The following is a 23003-nucleotide window of genomic DNA, read 5'->3' as shown; positions in this document are numbered from 1 at the left end:
GTGATTAAGGTGACTCGTGCCTCTCTGTGTCCTAGTGTGGACTAGGAGGGAACATTTTCAAAAAGTGCCTGTGACTTAGGCCCTCGCTATATTCAGTGGGTGTTGGGCTCTTAAGCACCTGCCAACCTCTGCACTTTATAGGGCCAAGTGCTCTGTAGTGCAAATTGCAGCCTTAACTCCAGCCATATTTGTTTTAGTTTGATTTTTTTTTTTTCTTACTCTAGCAGAGATGGCCTTTGAGCATTGAAGATAAATGCAAAAGGATTTACTTCAGAATGCCATGCTTCTGCTGACCCTTAGCATGTCACTGCTCTACAGCTAGCTAATTTGGTAGCTTCAAGGGTTTTTATAGTAATGTGTGTATTTCCAGCTCACTGTTCTGCATAAGTGTACTCATTGATATGTACTGGCCACTCTGCACTACTGACTACACTTTCCTCATTTTTAATTTAATATTCCATTCACCAAAAGTCCAAAGTGAATTTGGTTGGGTGTACACAATGAGTGCCAACGTAGCAATTTTAAATTTTTGTCTAGGCTATTAAAAATTCATGGCTTAACCCCATTAGAGGAAAGCTCCAGTACCTAGTATGTTTCCACACTTGTTAATTGTGTTGATGATGTTCTTAGATCTTGTTTGGCAGAATGTTTTCTTGTCTTTTTATTCCAGTTGATGCTTTGGATCCAGAGAAGTTAATACAATGTCCATATGATCGCTATCATCAAATCCGAGCCTGTCGGTTTCCCTATCATCTTATAAAGTGCAGGAAGGTAGGACAGGATGTTAAGGTCTCTAATGCACTTGGGAAATCATATTTTTGTAAATGCCAATGCATGGTGAGCTCAGTATGCTTTGTTGCCTTTTGCTAGAAGGATGCATTCACTTGCTATTAGACTGGAAGAAGCCATCTTTATTTCATATTTATATCTCTGTCATCCATTTACCACTTAGTAAAAGCATCCAGTTCATATTTAGTAATGCACTTCAGATCAGTGCATTTGCCCTGAAGAAAGGTGATATAGGTTCTTCAGAATACCTAGGTTAGTGATGGGGATCGTATTCTCTTCCAGCAGTTCACTCATGGGACCCAGGTATTTGCTTCCCACTTTAGGGCATGGAGCAGATGCAACCAGTGTTATATGGATGCCTTCTGGCTGGCCAAAGCAAAAATGATCTGATGTTGCAGCTAATTCTTTAGCAGCTGCACTGCTCTGATTGCAAAGTAAACCATCTTTTTTTTTTTATATTGCTAATAACTCTATTCAATGTACATCGGTCTGAAACTTTTTATCTCTTCTCAGTCTTCTATTCTGGGCTAGAATGCTATATATTTAACAGGAGAAGCTGCTCCTTTCTTTTGTCCTCTCAGTCAGTAGCTTATTTTAATCCCTCCAGTGCTAGTGTATATTAGTTGTACTGATAGGAGCACACTTATACAGGTATAACTGCATCCACATGTTAAGATGAAGTACGGTATAACTGTATTGGTTAGGAATTACACCCCTAGCCAGCATAGCTATAGTAATATAAAAACTGTACAGAGCAGGCCTGAGCAGTGTGTGTTCTTCCTCTCTGTTGCCTTGCTCTTTTCTAAGGGTAAAGGCTCTTCATTCAGTGGGGGATAGTAGGGCTCTTCTGTGTCCACACTAGTTTACCTATACTGGCAGAATGCCCCCAATATAGATGTGGCCTCAGCTGGAACATTGAGTAACTTCCCTCCTGTTTCAGGAGAGATAAATTTACTGCAAAGACTTAAGCTCTAGTGGAGGCAGGAACTTGTTCTCTAGTTTGTTGCTTACTTAATTTAAAAATAAAGTGGCTGAATTATTTAGGGTTTCAAGGCACTTACTCCCCATGTAGGCTTTTTAGGGCAATTTCATCTGTGCATCGAACCATGCCAGTGATGACACTACAACGGTTTCACTGTGTTTGTTCTGGGGCTGATCTTCAATGAGAGAAATTCAGGGTGGTGTTTAAATGTAAAAATGAACAACCATAGCATGTATCATAAAGGATGCATATGCTTCACTGTTTCTGCACTGTATTTGTGCTCAGGACCTGAACTAAGTTTTGGCTTTCCTTGTTTCAGTGTTTTCAACCTATTTCAGGATGCAGATTGCACAAACCCTTCACTAGTGACTAGAAAATACAAGGGCTAGGATGAATTCAGTGAGATAGCACGTACTTTTTCTGTTTCTCTAGAACCACCCTGATATTGCACAGCAGCTAGCCACATGCCCCTTTAATGCCCGCCATCAGGTTCCCAGAGCTGAGCTCAGACGTCATATATCAAGCTGTGATGACAAAAGCTGCATTGAGCAAGACATTGGTGAGAAAATATTAGACTCCTTTGGCTCTGTAAAGTCACTTCTGGAACTCTTGGGCTAACAGCGTTCTAACTTAATTTTTGCTGTTAAAGATTGTTTTAATACTCTATTATTCCATAAGCAGCCCTTTACCTATAGTGCTGTGTGATACAGAAGCAGCAGGAGCCCTGGGAGACTTGAGTTTCATTCATTCTGTGTCCATGCAAATTCTCCTAAGCATCTGAGAGGCAATTGGCTTGCATTACATGTGTTATCTGCCAGAGATTTTAGCGTTAAAATGGGAACTGTACATTGTGCCCTAAACTGTGTGTGCTGAAATGAGATCTAGCTGGTAATCTGGACCGCTTAGAGCGGAAAGATAGTGGCCATGAGAGAGATGGGTCTCCAATGCAGATCTGACCTGATAGTGACCAAAAATCTTCATAATCTGTCTAGTGGCATATGTGAAATAAATTGGTCTCAGTCCAGTTCTTAATGGACAAGTGTCCAGATCATAACAATCCTCACTTCTGTGACTGGGCCAGGAAGGCTGAGTAACTTTCCCAATTGAAGGTGGGTTCTTCCAGTTCAGAGTGGGGCAAATTGGGGAGGGGACTATGGGGAAGCTTTCCTACCACTGCCCATGCTGTCGGCTCTGATGAGGAGTTCACTGTCCAGGTCTGTCACCCCAGCACCTAAATCACTTGGTTATGTGGGTCGTGTTCCAATGTCTCCCCCCACTGATGTCTATGTGGCTATCACTACACTGGAAAACGTACCTGTTCTCTGGCAAAAGTAGAGTTGTACTGAAGCTAGCAATGATGTGCATGTTCATGCAGACAGGGCTTGGAGCATGATAGTAGTGAAAAAACCCTGAGCAGATTTTTGTGGCATAACAATAGAAACACACATGAACCCTCTCCCAATGCGTATGTTGGAGCAGCTGCACCATTGCTGAAAAACGTGTGCAGAATTGTTTAGCTTTAGAAAAGGCTTGAAACAGGGATTGGCAAATGGGGGGGCTGCAAGCACCCTGCCAAACATTCTGTGTTGTAGCAAACTTTCAGAGTTGGGCAATGTATAGCCTCTTAAGGTATGGCCCACCAAAGGGGTCTCATGGATTTTGTGTCCCTTTGCTACCTTCAAGGTGCCCATCCCTGGCCTAAAGAGTTTTTTGCTGCTAAGACTAGGGGAGTACTGATCAGCTTCCAGCGTATGCTGCTCCTCTCCAAAGCCTAGAGCTGTTCTGCAGCTAGGTCAAAAAATGATTAATGTCCCTAAAATAGGATTGTATTTTATCCAAAAAGATTTTCTCACTAAGAATTTTCTTTGCTTTAAGTGAGTCAGTCGAATAACTGCCACAGAGAGATGAACACTCTCAGCATGTGGCAGCCGTCCCCATGTGACGAAGACTGGGATAAAGGTGAGGAGGTTGATGACACAAGGTGGCTGTCAGCCCCTGCTATTCCCTTCTTCTTGCCCCCAAAGAAGTTACATGGACTAAGAGAGAGGTCCCATAGATCCTTCTGCACAGATCATGTGTTGGGACACCCAGTTATACTGTCCCTGAACAAATTAAGTTCTCCTGCTTCACAGGATCTACCACATGCCTGCTATTCTCTACAAAACATCTATTGTTTTCCATGTAGTCTGTTGCACCATCTGTGCTTCGATGAAAATGGAAATTGATGATGATCTTTACACTTTATATTTCTCAATTAAATGCCTGCTTTGCTGTCACTTATGCCAAGTCTTAGCTCAATTCTCATTCCATTTTGTAAACCTAGCAGCGTCTCTGCCATATTTCTCATTTTGTGTTGCTATGACGCTTGCAGAAGTTACTCAGTACTGAGCCACAATGATGTCTGTTTCCTTTGGCAGAGCTACAGGAGCAATCAGATTCTGTGTTCGTTTGGGGCACGTTCAATAGTGGCATAAACAACAGGTAACAAAAGGTGTATTTCTTTTGACAGTGCTTTTCATAGAAGATGTGCTTTCAAACTACTTGTAACTCATGCTGCTGTGTTGATGGGCAGATGCAATTTACTTTGGGGTGATGGTGGGGGAGTTCCCACTGGCATGAATCAACATTCCTATGCCTCTTGGTCAGTGTTTCCTGTCTCCTTTTAGTTGCAGATCCATAGGAGAGTATAAGAACATACTATTGCTACCAGATAATGGTTACTCCTCTAGTTCTACTGTAGTACTATTAGTGCTGATGGTCCTGGATTCAATCCCCACTGGTTATATATTTATTGGGGGGTTATTAAACACTAAACTGTTATGCTGGGCATGATAGAAATGCAGACTGATGTCAGCTCTTAGGCAATTTAGGCTTAAACTTCTGACACTAATCTAATCTCTCATGACCAGCTGCAAGTAACTTTTAACAGGCAGGAGATTTTTGCAGGCAGTTAAAGCCCTGAGTCAGAAATAATTTTATTTTTGAAGTGTAATCACAATGCAGGTTTGGAAAATAAAGCATAATGTGTCTGGTCATTATCAGGGGTGAGACAGAACAACCAAATCATTGTACTGTGCCTTACCTGTCTAATCAAAGGTCATCAACGTACGACTTTCTACAGCCTGTAACAGTGACACAGAATTGAAGGACTGAAAGGAACCTCGGGAGGTCATCTAGTCCAGGCCCCTGCACCCGTGGCAGGACTAAATATTATCTAGACAAGTGCTTTTCAAACCGTGGGTTGTGGCCCAGAAGTGGGTCACGGAACAGAAGGCACTGGGTTGCGGTGGCTCTGGTCAGCACTGCTGACCGGGCTGTTAAAAGTCCTGTCGGCGGTGCTGCCCAGCTAAAGCAGGCTAGTCCCTACATGTTCCAACACTGTGCTGCACCGTCGAAGTGGCCAGCAGCAGGTCCGTCTCCTAGGTGGCGGGGTTGGGGGAGAACCACGGGGCTGCATGTGCTGCCCCTGCCCTGAGCACCAGCTCTGCACTGGGAGCTGGTGGGGGGCAGTGCCTGTGGGCGACAGCCACGCGGAGTCACTTGCACGCCTCTGCCTAGGAGCTGGACCTGCTGCTGGCTGCTTCTGGGGCGCAGCGTGGTCCGTGGTGCCAGGACAGGCAGGAAGCCTTCCTCTTCACCCCTGCTGCGCCACTGTCCGAGGTAACCCCGAGGTAACCCCGTGCCCCGAGGTAACCCCGTGCCCCGCCCCAGCACTGAGCCCCCCAAACCCAGAGCTCCCTCTTGCACCCCATATCCCTGGCCCCAGCCCAGAGCCTTGACCCCCCCTTCTGCACCCCAACCCCTTGCCCTAGCCCAGAGCCCCCTCCCACACCCTGAATCCCTCATTCCTGGCCCTACCCCACAGCCCTTACCCCCATATCCCAACTCTCTGCCCCAGCCCTGAGCCCCTCCCAGACCCCTCATCCCCAGCTCTCTTGGATCAATTAGGTCACCAGAAAAAAAGTTTGAAAATCACTGATCCAGACCATCCCTCACAGCTGTCTGTCTAACCTGCTCTTAAAAATCTCCAGTGATGGAGATTCCACAACCTTCCTAGGCAATTTATTCCAGTGCTTAACCAGCCTGACAGGAAGTTTTTCCTAATGTCCAACCTAAACCATGCTGAAATTTAAGCCCATTGTTTCTTTTCCTATTCTCAGAGGTTAAAGAGAAGAATTTTTCTCCTTTTTCCTCGTAACAACCTTTTATCTACTTGAAAACTGTTATCATGTCCCTTCTCAGTCTTCTCTTCTCCAGACTGAAAAAAAAAATGGCCTTGTTTAATCTTCCCTCATAGGTCATGTTTTCTAGACCTTGAATCATGTTTGTTGCTCTTCTCTGGACTTTTTTCAATTTTTCCACATCTTTCCTGAAATGTGGCCCCCAGAATTGGACACAATACCCCTGCTCTACTCCATGCTGATTAAATGTCAACTGAAGAATTACTTCTCGGATCTTGCTTACAACACTCCTGCTAATGCATCTCAAAATGATGTTGAGTCATATTTAGCTTGTGATCCACTATGACCCCCAGATCTTGTTCTTCAGTGCTCCATCCTGGGTAGTCATTTCCCATTTTGTATGTGTGCAACTGATAGTGGAATACAGGTCTGTGTCATCTTACGCTGGGGTTACGTTCCGCGGTCAGCGCGTAAAGTGAAAACCGCGTATAGTCAAAATTACATTGAGTTGAATGGCAGGCGGAATCGCCCGCACTACAGGAACAGTATTTAAATTAGTTTTCTCTTTTTTTGCCAGCCGCGTAAAGCTGAATTCGCGCATGTTAAATGCACGTAAGATGCGACAGACCTGTACTCTGGATTTGTCCTTATTGAATTTCATCCTGTGATTGGTTCCCCCCGGGGTGCCACCTGGAACTGGGGTTTCACTGAGCCCTGTGACTCACCAGCCTGGGCTCCCTCTTAGCACTGTGCTGCTGTGACAGGCTATAGACCGCTCCCACCAGCATTCACACAGGCAGGGACACACCCAGCTGCAGGTTCATGCAGGCTTTGGACAGCCACTGCATGAACCAACAGTAGAGAGGCTACAGCCAAAATAACCCCCGGCCTGGGACCCCAGAGTTGTACCATCCTGCTCTGATCAAAACATCGACCAGTATGAATTTATTACCCAGTTTTCCACTCCCTCAATGTGGAGAGGACCATGCATACTTGTGTTAAGCAGGCTGAGATTTTTCCCAAGACACTTTGGTCACAGGCACATGGGTTTAGATAAAATCTATCTTCTCTAGTTAATAAACTTGTTCTTTGCTTTGTGATTATAAGTGATAGAACACAGACCAAAGCGGATTACCTAGTAAATAAACAGAATCGCAAACTAAGCCTAAAATTCTAGAAAGATTGGATATGAATTAGCAAATTCTCACCCTGGCTGACAATATAAGCAGGCTTGCAGATTCTTAAGGGACAAGCTGCATTTGTTTTGCAGCTTGGGATCTTGTACCCCGTTCCAAGACTTTTTCTTTTCAGAGCTTCTGTCTGTTGAGTTGTAGGGGAGTGAAGAACAGATGATGATGTCACTCTCTGCCTTATATAGCTTTTTCATATGGCAGGAACTCTGTTTCAAACTTGGTTTCCAGTCCAGTTTGTGAAAAAATTCAGGTACCCAAAATGGAGTCCAGAGACATGTGATCTGGTCACACGCCCTTGCAAAATCGTAGCAGCCATAACTTACAGGCTGGCCTTCCATGAAGGCTAAGCTATTCCACAACCCGTTGTCTTTGTTGATGAGCCAGTAGCCTTCTTTGGCTTTTTCATTGTTGTATCTGAAAGACTGGCTGTGGGTGTTTTCTAGAGTAAGCCCATTTGAAATATAGATACCTAGTCAATATTCATAACTTCAGATACAAAAACAATACATGCATACAAATAGGATAATTGTATTCAGCAAATCATAATTTTCCCAATGACTCCTTACATGACCCATCTTGTACAAAATGCTTCATAATTATGCCATGATCATATCCTAATAATATTACTATGATGAATATGGAGTGTAGTGTCGCACATCCTATTTACTTCAGACCATTTATCCAGTTTGTCCAGATAACTTTGAATTTTAATCCTATTCTCCAAGGCATTTTCAACCCCTTGCAGCTTGGTATCATCTGCAAACTTTATAAATGTGCTCTTTGCCATTATCTAAATCACTGATGAAGATATTGAACAGAACTGGACCCAGAACTGATGCCTGTGGGACCCCACTCAATATGCCCTTCCAGCTTGACTATGAACCATCTACTCTGTGTGAACAGTTTTCCAACCAGTTATTCACCCACCTTATAGTAGCTCAATCTAGGTTGTATTTCCCTAGTTTGTTTACGAGGAGGTCATGCAAGTCAGAATCAAAAGCCTTATTAAACTTAAGATGCACCACTTCTACCACTCCCCTCCCCCATCCACAAGGCTTGTTATCCTGTCAAAGAAAGCTATTAGGTTGGTTTGACACGATTTGTTCTTCGCAAATCCATGCTGACTGTTACTTATCGCCTTATTTTCTAGGATTCTGCAATTTGATTGCTTAATTGTTTTCTCCATTATCTTTCCAGGTACTGATGTTAAACTGACTCGTCTGTAATTCCCCAGATTGTCCTTATTCCCTTTTTTCTAGATTGGCACTATATTTGCCCCTTTTCTAGTCCTCTGGAATCCCTCCTGTCTTCCATGACTTTTCAAAGATAATTGTGTATGGCTCAGATTTCTCCTCAGTCAGCACCTTGTGTATTTTAGGATGTATTTCATCAGGCCATCCCGACTTGAAGACATTCAACTTGTCTAAGTAATTTTTAACTTTTTCTTTCCCTGTTTTAGCCTCTGATCCTACCTCATTTACACTGGCATTCACTGTTCGACATCTGCATGAAGTCTGCGTATATAGAGACGACTAGGGCATGTGTGCTGAGATGCCATTTACAGTTGAGGGCAGAATATTTATAATCAAGCTTTAACTCTGATTTTTCTTGCTGTCTTTGGCTTATTTATTTCTTGTTTGGATAACTGATTAATTGGGGATTTTAGTCAAAAAGTAAATGGCATCACCATATTCTACACTTTTGTCTAGCCTTTGCGAGGAGAAGTAACTGTTCTGATTGCATGAAGGTTTGTTTAAATTAACATACTCTGTCTTCTTCAATGTTAGAAAAATACTCAAATATTTATAGTAAAAGATACTTGGCTAGAAGAAGTACACGTGTAGGATAATTCTTATTTGATCTCTTTCAGCCCTGGGTCCAGCGTAGTGATGGAACCAAAGAATAACCTAATGCCAGGCATGAGAGCACCCAGGTCCTTGCCATATAGCCTATCCTGGAAAAGCAGTAAGTGCAAAGGCAGGTGGTCTCCCCATTCTGTAAGCTGGGGCTTACATGTTAGCTCAAAGTGGAACGGGATAACTTTTCTCTGTATTTGTATTCCGTGTGTCAGCATTCTCCTACATAAACTGAAATGCTCTTATTCCCACCATCAGCAAGTGGAGATGGAGAGCTCTGTAACACAGTCCTCCCTAGAAGCAGGTGCATTTCTGTGGTGGGTGGAGTATCCTCTGTGTCCAGGTTTTATTTCACTGTAGGTGGCATTGTGGCAAAGGTTGTCTGGCTCCATGTGTTGCCCCCATTACTATGGCCTTTGACATCTAAATGTCAGATTATTATTCACTGCTATTGGTTGAACAAAAGTCGAGGCTCACAAACAGGTCTGAGTTTGGCACAGTGGAGCTCAACACAGTTGTAGTTCTTCAGGTGTAGCTGCTACGGGAGTCAGTGGAAGCTGTACACGTGTGTAGCAGCTGTAGCGTTTGGTTTGGTTTTGCAAAACCTGATTAAAATCCCATAGCTAGGGTGTGTCTGTCCAAGGAAACCTACCAGTATTACTTCCAAGGGGATGTAACCTAAACTGAAAAGGCCTTTGTTATTTGGAATAGGTGTTCACATAGGAAGCCACCCGCATAGTGGTGTAGTAATGTGTACTCCTGAGGGAATTCTGCGCTAAAAAATTAAACATTCTGCACACAATATTTTAAAAATCTGCATATTTTATTTATCAAAATAACACAATATAATCACACCAGTTTCAGTTATTTTGGTCATTTAATACAAAATACCTGTCAGCCAGCAAAAAAGATTCCCCCAGGAGTAGAGTCAAAGAAACTCCTCCAACAGCCCAGTTCCTGTTTCTCTGTTACGCTTTTGTTGGGCACCTGTCTGAGTGTGTCACACGTGTCAGCTGGACACATCTTGGGAGAAATCTCTGCTCTTCCAGTCTGACACCACACCCCAGCATCCAGCTGTGGGGCACCCCCCTAGCCCAGACACCTGCACACCCCGCCCCCAGCACATTTTCCAAAAGTGGCGCCTTTCCAGCCAGCACTGGACTCCGGAGCCGGGTTTTGTGTGTGGCCGCCGGCTGGCTCTCAGCTCTGCACTGCCTTCCCGCATCCCCAGCCGGGCTTGCTCCGAGGCTGCCGGCGACAGCGGCTGGTTGCCTGGCTTCCCGGGGAGGAGGAGGAGGCTCCTGCCTGCCCACCCGCAGCTGCCCGGCTCGCTAAGCTGAGCCCCGCTTGGCACATGCCGCCCAGGCAGGGGTGGGCTCTGCCGGGAGGGGAAGGGGCGGCAGCACGGTGGGAGGGGGCTGAGAAGCAGCAGCCCCGTTGGCCCCTGGCAGCCCCATGCAGAGCGAGGCGGCCACGCGGTGGGTAAGGTGGCTCTGAAGCCCAGCTGGTGCCGATGGAGGAGGTGGAGAAGGAAAGAAAAAGGCGGGCGGGGGTGTTTCTCGTGGTCTCTCTTCAGTGGCGTCTTTTCTCTGCGAGCAGCGGCAGCCCGGGGAATGACTCTGCTGCAGCTGAGAGGCCGCTCTGCTCCGGGGGGTGCGCGGGGACGCCGGCCACTGCTGTCTCTGTGCGCTGAAGTCGCTCCAGCGGAGCAGGGAGGTGAGGATGACGGAGGGGGCTGAGGGAGTGGCAGGACCAGGAGGCAAAGGAGAGACTTTGGGTTATTGCCCCCCTTCCCGTGCTTAACCCCCTCCCCTCTTTCTTTCTCTCTCTCTCTCTCTCTCTCTGAATTATCACTAATTCAAAATAGTAGTGTGCAAGTGGACTGGATAATGGTAATAGCATAATCTCTTGTTGTAACATTCTAAACCCTACTACCTGATTTTTATATTAAACACTTACTATACATCATACAATAAATCTGACAGAAACAAAACCTAGGAAAACTTTATTCTTTCTAAATTTGTTAGTCTTTAAGGTGCCACAAGTACTCCTGTTTTTTTTATTCTTTCTGTGTCTTATTTAAAGTTTTCCAGTAATCTCCTCTTGCTTCAGAATGCCTCATGTGTCACCCACACTGTTTGCAATAGGATTCAGCCTGTGGCTTGGCTGCTGACTCTTCACTGCTTCCTGAAGAGCTGGGAGCTCAATATTAATCTCAGACAGATACTATATCCAGAAGCACAACTCTTGTATATGGGGAGAGAGGGGGGAATTATTGACCTTGTGCATATGTAATGGTGTTTGGTGTTTGTAAGACAAGGGTTAATAATCACACTTCCAAATTGCAGTGAACTGTGGAGAAGTTCCTGTTTGGTGTGTGAGATGTTACTTATACCTAGATGCACTCCCCTTCCCCACCCCCAGACCTATGCATACTGGTTTGGGAATATCACTGCTGTAGTGTCAACGTTTAGAGAGCTTCACATGCACCACTTCTAGTATTACGGTCAGTTAAAACAACCTACAGTACATTGGGACACTAATACTCTATTACAGTGTTTGCATTAGCATATTAAAAGCAATAACACTTAACAGACCAGTGTATCCAGGACATAACTAGCACACTTCCCCCATGGATACCTAGTAGTTGCACTGTTATCTCCTATAGCTACTTACATTGCAGCTTTTTTTGTTAAAACTAAATAGGGAAGAAAGACTACTGATTCAGAACTTGTTTAATGGTTACTTTATTGCTAAAGGGTGTAGTGGGGTATAGGCTTGGAGGGAGGAAGGTTTCTATGATGTAGGCAAGATCAGGTGTTTTATCCAAAACCAGAAATGAATGGTGCTGTTCTTGGTGGCTGGCTGACCTTGAATTATTGTCAAAAGTTAGAGGATGGACGCCTCTCCTTCCTCACAGTTTGGTTGAGGATTCCATTGATAAGGGGATTGGCCTCAAATACCTGGTTGGACTCTTCCATGGTATAGTTTTCATCTTGGGTGGCCCGGTCCTAATTATATTAAAGCATGTACTTTAGTCTTTGTAATTATCTGTTATAACTCGGTAGCTTTTTATGAAGGCAGGAGTAAAATAAAAGTAGCTGCAATAGTTCCACAGTTAACTCAAACTGAAAATTTACATAATTTAAATCAGACTCCTAATCTTAATTTTTGCTTAATAAATAAGTCCATAAGAAAACTCTGTTGAGAAACTGCTACAGTTTACTTGAGAGTGCACTTCTCCTATATAGGTCATAAGGATCCTATCTGGCTGAATACTGGCTGTTCTTTCTTTCTTTGATCTGCAGAGCGACTGATGCTTTTCAGATATTGGTTGTGGGTACAGGAGGGTTTCATTGCATCTTATCTCTTGGCCCCAGCTACTGCTCTCCCTTCTTGTTGCATTGATAGTGGGTGGGTGTGTCTCACCTTTTTTTTTTTTTTAAATCATATATGCTAGGGCCAGTCATGGCCTCTTCTGTCCTGATGTCAGTGTAGATGCAGGCAGTGCAAAATGTACTAAAGTCATATAGTATCTCAAATGCAAAGCTGCATTTCACTGATCTGAGGTTTGAAGAACAATGTGGAACTAGCTATTTTATGAGATGTCTAGATTTCATTCCTGTAATAACAGAACTGGTGATAGGAAAGCAGGAAGAAGTGGGGTTTTTTTTGGGGGGGGGGGTAGGTACACAGCTTAAATTGGTTAAAAACCCTAACTTTCAGGACTCAGTGTTTCAAAAATGTTAGACTGCCAACCTGTGTCGTAGAGATGTCTTTTGTTAAAAAAAAAAAAAAAAAACCATGAATAAAGCTACTTTAGGGGAAATTACTGCTTTGTCCAACCCCGAAGAGCTATGAGATCTTTGCTCACCAATTCTCATTCTTGTATTTGTCATGCCTTTTTGGTGACTTTAGTATTACAATCTATTATAAATAAAGTGCATTTCATTGATTCATTTAAAATGAAATTAGCACCTGGAAAAAATGTCTCAGGTTTAAAAAAAATACCGGCCAGTTATAAACTACTGTATTGTCATTTACATTCTAGAATCTAAAGAATATCTAAGTATAGTCTGTGCAAATACTTCTGTTGCCTGGATCATTCTTGTGTTTTTATTTTAAGTACAAAATAAATATGTATAATGAATTTAAAAGTATGTAATTAGTAATTTGATATGTCGGGTGGTGCCTTTTTTTAATGTGTTTGCTCCCCCTGATGTTAGAACCTGGCTATGCCACTGAGAGGGAGAAACAGCCTGATGCTGGATCCCAGGCTTGTACAGAGTTTCCTGCATGCCACTTCCTTCCTTCAGGACATGCTGGGAACTGCACCTGCATGGAACAGTCCAGCTCCCCGTCCCCCTGGCAGTGTCATGTATTTGCAAGTTGGAGAGCCAGGCTCTGGTTGGTGCTGCAGAGCTGCTGGCTAATTCTGCTGGCAGGGGGTGGGGAATTAATTTCTGCATTGTGTTGTGGCTCAAAATTCCTCCTGGAGTAAATGTTGGAAAATGTCCCCTATATACAAGCCTGGGTCTGTGCACAGCAGTGTCTATGGATGAGTCTATTGTCATTGTTGGGGAGTGTAGGCTCAAGACCCCCATCCCTGATGTGCTGAAATGGCTGTTACCCCTCCCAGAGTCTGACCCTGGGCTTCAGCTCCATGTCTTACTGTGAATGGCCTATCTCAGCCCTTTGCTGCATGGCTGTCCTGCTTTCCTGTCAGCTACACATCATGCCAGTGGAGGGGATGGGGGTCTCTGAAACTGATGTCCGGTTGTGGGAACTGGAAAAGGTTCAGAAAAGAGAAGCAAAAATGATCAAGGGTCTGGAATGGCTTCCATACAAGGAGAGATTAAAAGGATGACTAAGGTGGTTACGATAGAGGCCTATAAAATCATGACTGTTGTAGAAAAAGTGAATAGAGAAGCATTATTTACCGTTTCACACAATACAAAAACCAGGGGGTCACCTGATAAAACGAATAGGCAGCAGGTTCATACAAATGGAAGGAGGTACTTTTTCACACAGTGCACAACTAACCTGTGGAACTCATTGACTTTGGGTGTTGTGGTGACCAAAAGTGTAACTGGGTTTAAGCAAGAATTGGATACGTTCATGGAGGATAGATCCATCAATAGCTATTAGCCAAGATGTTACCCCCCTGCTTTAGGTGACTCTAAATCAGTGACTGCTAGAAGCTGGGCGTGGAAGAGAGGGGTGCATCACTCCATAATTGCTCTGTTCTGTTTATTCCCCTTGAAGCTCTGGTAGGGGCCACCAATGGAGACAGGATACTGGGCGATATGGAACTTGATCTGACCTAATATGGCAGCTCTTATGAACTCTGCCACATATGACTCTTCACAAGGTTTTGTTCTTTTAAAAACTGATTCAGTTGCCCAGTGTCCTAATAGCCCGATCCCCAAAGCATGGAGTTCAGGGTAACTATTATTAAACAGCCTCACTGTATTCCATGCCATTTGGATCTTATGGAGGGAGTTTCATGTACTCGCCCCGTACTTACTTGAAAATCTTTTACCCCTTAGCAACAAGCCCTAACTGGAAGGAAGTGTGACCCACTGAGCGTTTGTCTTGGTCCCCTTGTCAAACTGTAGCTGTGACGTCCTGGCCATAAAGCTGTCCTGTTCTGGGGATGCCTGAGGCTTCAAAGGAATTCTCTTGCAATATCTTGCTCTCTTTCAAATGGCCATTAGTTTAAACATTAGGGGGGATTATGGTCTTTTACTTCTGAGTATCTGACAGAGTTTCTGTGATGTGGGCATCTGTTTCCAGTGTGAGCCCCACCAGCTACAGAGACCATCTAATTGATCTTGCGCAAGTTACTTAAGCTCTCTGTGCCTCAGTTTCCCCATCTATAGAATGGAGGGATAGTAATACTTATCCTGCAAGCTAAGTATTACTAGCTATCTGAGAAGATCAACATGTAACTTATGAAGCATCCTCAGATGAAAGGTGATGGAGAAGCACAAAATAGCATTATTAGGGTTTATGCTTTGAGTAGGAATTGGCCAGCTTTAAAAAAAGCAGGCCTCCACTTTGCAGGAGATCCCCATTGAAGTACACCCGTTACTTGATACCAGCTGTAAATTGCCAGGCAAAAGCATGAATGAACGGAGGATGCAGCATCGTGAGCGCAGTTATTTGCAGTGCAAAATACACTCCACATGAATGGGGGCTTGGTGTGAAGCTTATTTCTGTAGTTTTCGCACCCTTTATTTTTATCACTGTATTTTGAGCTAGCAGGTCAGGATTCATGTAACTGTAACTCTGAAGTGTTGAGTGATGAATACGTTTCAAAAGCATAATGTCTAACAGTCTGGTTGTAATACTCTCATTTAAGAAAAATCTAAAAATCATAATACATTATGCTATGGGGGAGGGGAGCTGAGAGAGATGTGATTAATTCCCAAGAAATGTGGTTTCCACAGCTGTTAGGCCTGCAAATTCATGGTGATGATATTTATATTGTTGTTACAACCAGGATCTCATGGTGCTAAGGGCTGTACAAACAGAACAAAAAGACAGTCCCTTCCCCAAAGAGCTTAGAATCCGAGTAAGAATCTGAAAGTCACGCTGGCTTGTGAATTGCCAAGAATTAGAAATTCTGCACCTGGAACTCAGTTTGACTAATCTGGCTATACACAAGCCAGCTCTCACTCTCAGCTGTGCTGGCTTTGCAGTGCTAACAGAAGTAGTTTGGTCAGTAAAGTAAGCAGAAAGATAACAAACAAATGCACCTAAGTAGCAGGTCAGAATAAAGGGAACTGTCTAATATCCTAGATTTTTCAAGCCAGTGCTATACTTTAAAAATGTCCCATTAAGTGGATGTACTTAGAGCAGCAGTGAAGTTTGCATTTTGCCTTCAAAACACTCCTCTTTTGGACTCCTTTTTAACCAAACCTGTTGGGTATAACCAGATGCTTAATCACCTCCCACATTTAAACAGCCAGCCAGCCAGCCCAGGATCTTGTACCAATTTCACAATAAAACCTGTTTGGTGCATGTGTCTAGGGAGTAGAGGATGCATTGTTGGCAGTCCTCTGCTTTTTTTTTTTAATGCAGAGGTGCATGGATGGGAAATTGGTACTTGGAAAAACAATGGCTCATCAGCTTTTGCTACAGTCATCACTATGGGCTGGCTGGCTGTTTTATGGAATAATAGACCATTTCCAGATGCTGGAAGGTAGGTATCCTGCTACATGTGGACTCTCCACCTGGAATCATTGGACAGGTACTGGAACATTTCACAGAAAAAACCTGCAATTGGTCTTGTCACTGTATGGGCAGGCCACCATGGGACTGTGCGCACCTGTATCTGATTAGATTTTCTAGTACATTAATCTTGTGAGATGAGGTTTTCTGAGAAGGATACTTGAGGGGAAGGGGGAATGGCTTAGCTCAATGCCTGAAGGTCACAGCATTGATAAACACCCACTGGAGATGAATTCAGAGGTGTCTGTGTACATTGGATTGGTTGAGGGTGAGTTAAAGCAGAAGGACTTATTCCAAGTGTGCGGTAACCACCCTTAACGTGCCCAAATAGAGCAGCTGGTCATAGAAAGCTTTAGCCAGCTTTCTAGCCAAGGTGTGGTGAGGATCCAGTCTAGCAGGGCTTCCCAGAGACCTATAGAATGAACCTGTGCTTCATATTTGATCTTTCCTAATGAATCATTGCACTATGGGCTGATGCACGGGATCAGCCTTGTTCTGCTGGGTAAAGTCACAGCAGTAAGGACGGTTGCTTGGTTTTGATTCCACTGAAGGTGTTGGAGCTCCAGCCAGACAGGCTGGGTCTATTTGGGGAAGGAACTAATGCTGAGCTCACTCGGGTTGGGCACTAGTCCTGCCCTTGCATGAGCACAGCCAGAGGGGCGGGAATAACAGCAGCACCACCACACAGTGGGACTTTGTATGGAGCAGTGAGACATCTGCTTCCCCCAGTTAAGGAAGCTTTTCCTGCATGTTGCTTGTAAACAGAACAGTTTGTCTAATGTGGAGAATAAATTCCCTCCTTCTCTGTGTATATAAAAGAGCCCCCAGGCCTCCAGCCCCATCCCCCTGCTCCCTAGTATGCTGACCAAGGAGCAAAACACTCGCTCCTCTGTGCTAGTACAGGTGTTGCTTGTGCTCTTGTGGTGGCAGCATGAGGAGTGCTGCTTTGTTGCCCTGGTGAGACCGCAAACGCCTGGGTCTGAGCACGAGTGTGGAAGAACAGTCCAAGTGTCTCAAAGTTTCAACACAGTGATTGACTTGGCGGTGGGGGATGGGGGTGGTGGTAGCTTGTGCACCTACATTGAGTCCGAAGCAGCTTGTCTGATGCTTACAACTGGGGGATGATGTTAGAGCTGCTGCTATTGATTATCTACAATGTCTTGCTTTTTAATCTAATTGCAGGAGCTGGTAACTGAAGACCAGAGAAGAGAAGAAGCTGCTATTGAATGCTCATCATCTGTTTCCTTTAGAAATGTGAGGTGCTGGTTAAGAGACTCAGATAAACTCCCTCTGTGTTGGCTAAGCACTCGCAGCCCTAACCTTCCTGCAGAACTGTCCTTCACATATCTGGCTGCTGTCCTGAAATCATCCTGACCAAGGTAATTGGACAGAATGCTGTTAACCCTTGATACCAGAGATTCTCAAAAACTAACTCCATACACGCTGGTGCCAAGGAGCTAGCAGAGTTCAAACGGTCTGAATCCGAATGCTCTACAAGTTACCTCCTGTAGGGTGTTTACATTAATCATTACTGGACTCCTGCATGTCTTTGCATTAAAATGTGTTGTGGCTGTTTACCCCTGCATGGTACTGATGGTGCGTTTCTCTCATAGGGATTGCAGTGCCAGGTCAGGCCATTGGTCCATGTGGGCCCCCTCACACTGGGGGTAAGCTCTCAAAGTGGTACGGCTCTCCCTGATGAGGAGTTAGGCATCTGAATGTTTGGGTCCCTCTAAGTTTCCCTCTAGAGACCTTGAATGTGTACTAGTCCTCGGGTGTCCCAGGGTCAGATCAGCCACAGCTCTAAGGCTGCCTGTTGTGCCCATCCACCTAGATGTGAAAAGGAGCTGCCATTCAGACTGTACATGGTGTATGGGGGAGTCGAAGCAAAAAGCCTTTTAAACAAAATATTCTCATTGCTGTTTTGATTAGGCCTAAAAGTTCATCTGTAAGGGAGCTGGGATGGGGGATTCAGGAAGGTTAGGGTGGCAAGTGCTTAGCCAACACAGAGGGAGTTTAGTCTGAGTCTCTTGAAATGGTGCCTTATCAATAAAACAGTTGCACTGGGCCCTAACACCGCACCTCATACATGGTGCCCAGTGCATGCTGCTGTTTGAGCACCTCTGGCCTGGCGCCCCTCTCTAGTCTCGCTCAGACTCTCTTGTGCAGTGGGGCCTTTTATACTCAGTGGTGTTTAGTTTTGAGCAGGAGTGTGTGTAGGTGTCCTTGGACTTCATGGGGAAGGTGAGGGAATGTTAATTTCTATAAGGACTGGGGTGTCAGGAGTATTATGCATGCTGGAATGTCCCCCCGGTCCAGCACCTCGTGTCAGGTGAGCTGGATAACATTAAAGCATGAGAATATCCAGCCAGATCCTGGTCCATAGCTCTGTCCCATCTGTGTCTGTCCAGCAGAGCAAAGGGGACAGAGGGCAGCCAGGGATTTCCCTGACATCAAGCTGGCATAACGGGTTTCATGCTACCTGCCCCCTTCTCCTGGGGCAAAGGAGTGCAGGAGTGGGCCTCCCTAAAGCATGGTACACTCCAACCATTCTTGGCCCAAAGAGCAGTCTCAGGAGAACTGCTGTAGTCAGCATAGTTTCAAGTAGTCCTTAGGCTGCATTAATTACGCTAGAAGATATTTCCGTCCCCGGCTGGCTCCAGCATCGGCGTGTCAGCCAGACACAGGATCTGGCCCATCACATTCTAGTCAAATCTGCCTTGTCCTGTTCCCCTCCACTGCACAAAAGAGATTTGATATTCTAAGTAAAGAGCAAAGGCCCCTCCTCACTCTTCGCCTAGCATCACTACTTGATCCTGCACAGGAAGGATAATCCTGCGCTTGACATCCGCTTGTCACCATGGAAACACATATAGGGAGTGAAGTGTGTTTGGTCAGAAAGCAAGTGTAGCAAAATCCCCTTTTGCCACCCTGCCATTCTGACAAGAAATAAAAATGTGCTCTAGTTAGTGAGCTCTTCCTGCACCCATTGCTGCATCCACGAGATACTCTCTTGGTAGGGATTTCGGTGTTCCACGCCTGGCATTGTGGTTTAGTAGGTCCCACTTGCAAACCCGATGAGAGAAATGTCTGAAAACTTGTGATAATGGGTCAGTAGCACCTTCCCCTCTATTAGCATCAGCTCTGTTATAAAACTTGTTGGGTAGTTGTTTTTTTTTAAGTCTTTGCAACTTGAAAGTATTTCTCTTGAGGGCAGAGTTAAATAGTCAACTTCTTAGCAGCAAAGCAAACTATACATCTTTAATTTGGCCATTAAAACTAGTCTGTGAAAATCCCAGTGCATGCAGAATAACGCTCCCTAACAATTGTATGTAGTGGCAGCATGTCTCTAACCTCCACGCTCCAGATTGGCACAGTCTATAACACCTCTAAAGAATGCATTCTGCAGTGTCCTGTTAGGGCAGCATGTTCTCCTCCAGAGGGCAGATGTCATGGGACTGCTTTTAGGCTAACTATTCTGATGCATTGCCTCAAAGACTTGTGGAGGCAGGAAGGTGCACAGACCTCAGACACTGAGCGTGCCCATCAGCACCAGGGCAGGAATTGAAACAGCATTGAAAGAGCTACCTCTGGGATCACCCAAAGGGCTTGGTGTTGGCCTTCAGGCTTGTCTACAGTGGGAAAGTTATTGAAATAGCTGTTCCGGATGAACTCCCTGTGTGGACTTTTACTGCTGAGTAAGAGAACCCTTTTCTAATTTAGTTTAAAGATTAATCCACATCCAAAGTGGATTAAGCTAAATGAGAACAAGGCACTCGTATTCTAGAACAGAACGTCTACACAGGGTCTTAAACAGATGTAGCTATTCTGGGGAAATTTCCATGTGCAGAGACCCTGACTGCTCCAGGTGATGCTAGTGGGAGGCACTGGCTTCAGTGGAGCAGTTAGGCCAAAGCTGCATGTGTCTCAAACTCCCGCTCTCTAGTGTTAAAGGGCAAGGAAATTCTCAGTTGGGTTTAGGGCAGAGTACCCCGTCCCCCCACTATGTGATCATGGAAATAATCCCCTGTTGTCAGTCAGTGCTGTGTCTTGTCCCAGCCTGTCACCTGCAGCACTCCTACTGACAAGCTCTGACCTTACCCTGCCTGCCCCACCTTCTGCCCTTTCATCTTAGTAGGGTGTTAGCAACATGTACTTGTGACCTTACAGCTAACTTGTTATCAGAATCTGGGTTGAGTTTTGATCTAAAAGATCCATGCAATAAATAACCAACATACCCACGCCCCTTTCAAAGCATACCCAAAAGGGGTCTGGCAGCATGGGGGCGCCTAACTGAAATAGAAGCAAGCTGTTTATAACCTTTATCTAGTAGGTTGCAGATAAGTTACTGCAACTGCAGGGGTGTTTTTGTTCTTAACCCTCTGAAAGATAAGACCTTAACTTGAAAGGGGACATCTTGGAGAAGAGGACATTTACTCCGATGTCTCCTCTGCTCCGCCAGAGCTAGGCAAAGCGGTGCTGAACTCTGCACTCAGCTGCTCTTGAGGTTACAAACTCTCTGCTGCTCTAACACCCCCAGGTTTTTTTTATTGCATTTTTTTTATTTGTGGGTTTGGATTGTGAGGAATCAATCCCTTTGATTCTTTTCAACCCACTCTCCACGTTCATTATCCTTGGTTTGTGAGCAGTCAGTTCATTTGGTCTGTCACCCCCACCAACTGCTGGAGGGATCCATCTCTGCTAAAACACAGGACAGCAGCGTATCCCTGAGCTGTGCTGAAGCCTGGCCCTGTTCAAGGCTTTCAAGGCACTTAGGAAAGTGTGCTCCAGAATGAAACCGGGCTGTAATCCTTTCTAGCAGGGCCTCTAGCAGTGCTGGTGGTGTAGGCACTCCCCTATGAGGTCTCAATCTCACATGAACTCAGAGAAAAATTGTAGCTGCTTTGCTTAGAAAAGCTGTTGTGTTGCATGTCTTCAAAGCCCCATGGGCATTGGCTGAGGTTGTAGGGGAATGGCCTGGGGAATGTCCTAATGAACAGGGGGACCACTTCAAAAAGTGTGGGAAAGTATCTGAAGCTCTTCTGTCTGTCACCCTCAAACTGGCAGCTGGAAGGTGCTTGCCTGTGACCAAGTTTCAGTCTGGACCAAAACTGTGACTGAATCTTAATCCCTTGAAAATAGTGGTTCCTATTGGCACCCAGATGCAGCTGTGACTAGTGGTACACATAGGAACTGTGTACAATTGGCCAGATCCTCCTCTAGTGTGAATCGGCGTCAGTGGAGCCATGTATGTCTACAACGGCTGAGGATCTGGTCCAGAATATCTAACTCTAAAATGCTGTGTTCTTGCTGAAATGGACCCTCCAAAGGCAGTTGTACCTGAGCTGAAAACCAGGGCTATGCTGTCAGAGACCACCCAGCATCTTCTGCCTTGTGCAGAAATACAGCCCTTTTCCTAACGGAGCCAGATCTGGTGTTTGGACAGTGACTCCTGCAGTGAGACACAGGACCCAGTTCATTGGTGCCCTTGCCCTTGTGGCTTGTCACAGCAGCTTTGCAGTGGTGGGAGTGACTGTCTCAAGGCACAGGACAGCAGTGAGCTGGGGCAGAATGTCTGTACGCAGGATAAATCAGTGGTGGTTTTCCTTACAAGAAAGCTTCACCTGACCACCCAGCAACTTGATGCTCCTCCAGGGTTAGAAACAAAGGGAAGTTTGAGAAGCCTGTTGGCGAAAGTTACTCTCTGGTTTCCTCTTTTAAAAAAAAAGTGCATTTGAGCTAAAGTTTTATTTTTGGATGTGTTCAGGCTGGACTGAAAACCTACAATTTGCTAGTCTGATTATGGGTACATAGGGCCATTAGCAACAATGTAACTAGCTAATAGCCATTGGGCCACCATTCCTGCACTAGTTAGGTGCAGTTCTGAAAACGGGGGTCCCACAACTTGGTACCAGATTTTCAAGATTACCCAGGAGCTTTTGTTTTGTTTCCCATGTTTTGGAAATGCTGTTCCTAAAAGCTGTCCCTGGCTGTAATTTTGTTTGTATTTCAATAAAACCTGTGTTTTGGGTTGCTCAGACTGCCTTGTCCTCTTACACCACTTTAGCAGGCCATTTTATTTCCTTTTCCTTTGTCTTCCCATACAAAAATGAAGAAAGAGAACCTCTTTATAGCATCTCTCTCTCTAATCCTATAAGCAGCCCTGTCTGCTCTGAAGAATTCCATCATCTCAGAATGGTAGATTACATTACCTCCAGCACCAAGTGGTGAATTCTAGATTGTAGAGAGATTGGTGTGACTGAGCTGTGTGTGCCTTTAACGAGGCTGTGCATTGGAGAATAAAATCTGATTTAAGGAGGTAATTGATCCAGTCTTGCAACAGGAAAATGAGCCCCCAGTAGTGGCAACCTAGAATAACACAAATAGGTTTTAGGCTGTAGGTAACATTTCCAATGCTTAAATTACTTAAGAGCCTTTGGCCTTGTCGGTGTTGGAAAAGATTTCTTGGTTTAAGTGAAGGTCTGAATTTTAGCGATTTGAGCTGCATGGGTCTGAAGCTCATGGACATTGAGTTCAGTATCCAAAAGGCCTTTGTTGGTTTGGTTTATATCAATTGAAAAGAGATTTAAGCTAAACCACCCCACTAAGCCACTCTTCTACTGGAATAAGAGTGCCCCTGCAGGCGGGTTACACCACTGGCATCACTAGTCCTAAACAGCTGCATTGATCTGAGTTCCAGTCATGCCCATCGCTCATTTCTCAGTTTCCAAAGCATACAGTATTAGGAAATACAAAATTAAGATTT

At 44.8% G+C, this 23003-nt stretch overlaps 1 protein-coding gene across 6 annotated transcripts in view; it reads left to right on the top strand.

Annotated features, from left to right (window-relative positions):
* LOC123353605 (gametocyte-specific factor 1-like) overlaps positions 1 to 22277 on the top strand; it is a 31145-nt gene extending 8868 nt beyond the window's left edge. For 3 of the 6 annotated variants that reach the window (XM_044994836.1, XM_044994837.1, XM_044994835.1), the window contains exons 3-9: positions 671 to 771; positions 2204 to 2330; positions 3647 to 3730; positions 4189 to 4252; positions 9016 to 9110; positions 10601 to 10717; positions 17420 to 22277. In XM_044994836.1, coding sequence (XP_044850771.1) covers positions 671 to 771; positions 2204 to 2330; positions 3647 to 3730; positions 4189 to 4252; positions 9016 to 9110; positions 10601 to 10717; positions 17420 to 17433 — 602 coding nt within the window. In that variant the 3' untranslated portion in view covers positions 17434 to 22277. Of the gene's footprint in view, positions 1 to 670; positions 772 to 2203; positions 2331 to 3646; positions 3731 to 4188; positions 4253 to 9015; positions 9123 to 10600; positions 10718 to 17419 lie in introns of all 6 variants that reach the window. The other 3 variants (XM_044994838.1, XM_044994839.1, XM_044994840.1) reach the window with 3 other exon arrangements.
* The last annotated feature ends 726 nt before the right edge of the window (positions 22278 to 23003 follow it).

The sequence above is a fragment of the Mauremys mutica genome, chromosome 20, assembly GCF_020497125.1.
Source record: "Mauremys mutica isolate MM-2020 ecotype Southern chromosome 20, ASM2049712v1, whole genome shotgun sequence".
In the NCBI taxonomy this organism is placed as follows: Eukaryota; Metazoa; Chordata; order Testudines; family Geoemydidae; genus Mauremys; species Mauremys mutica.
The sequence above is the reverse complement of the archived record's forward strand: the minus strand, read 5'-3'. Positions and strand labels throughout refer to the sequence as shown.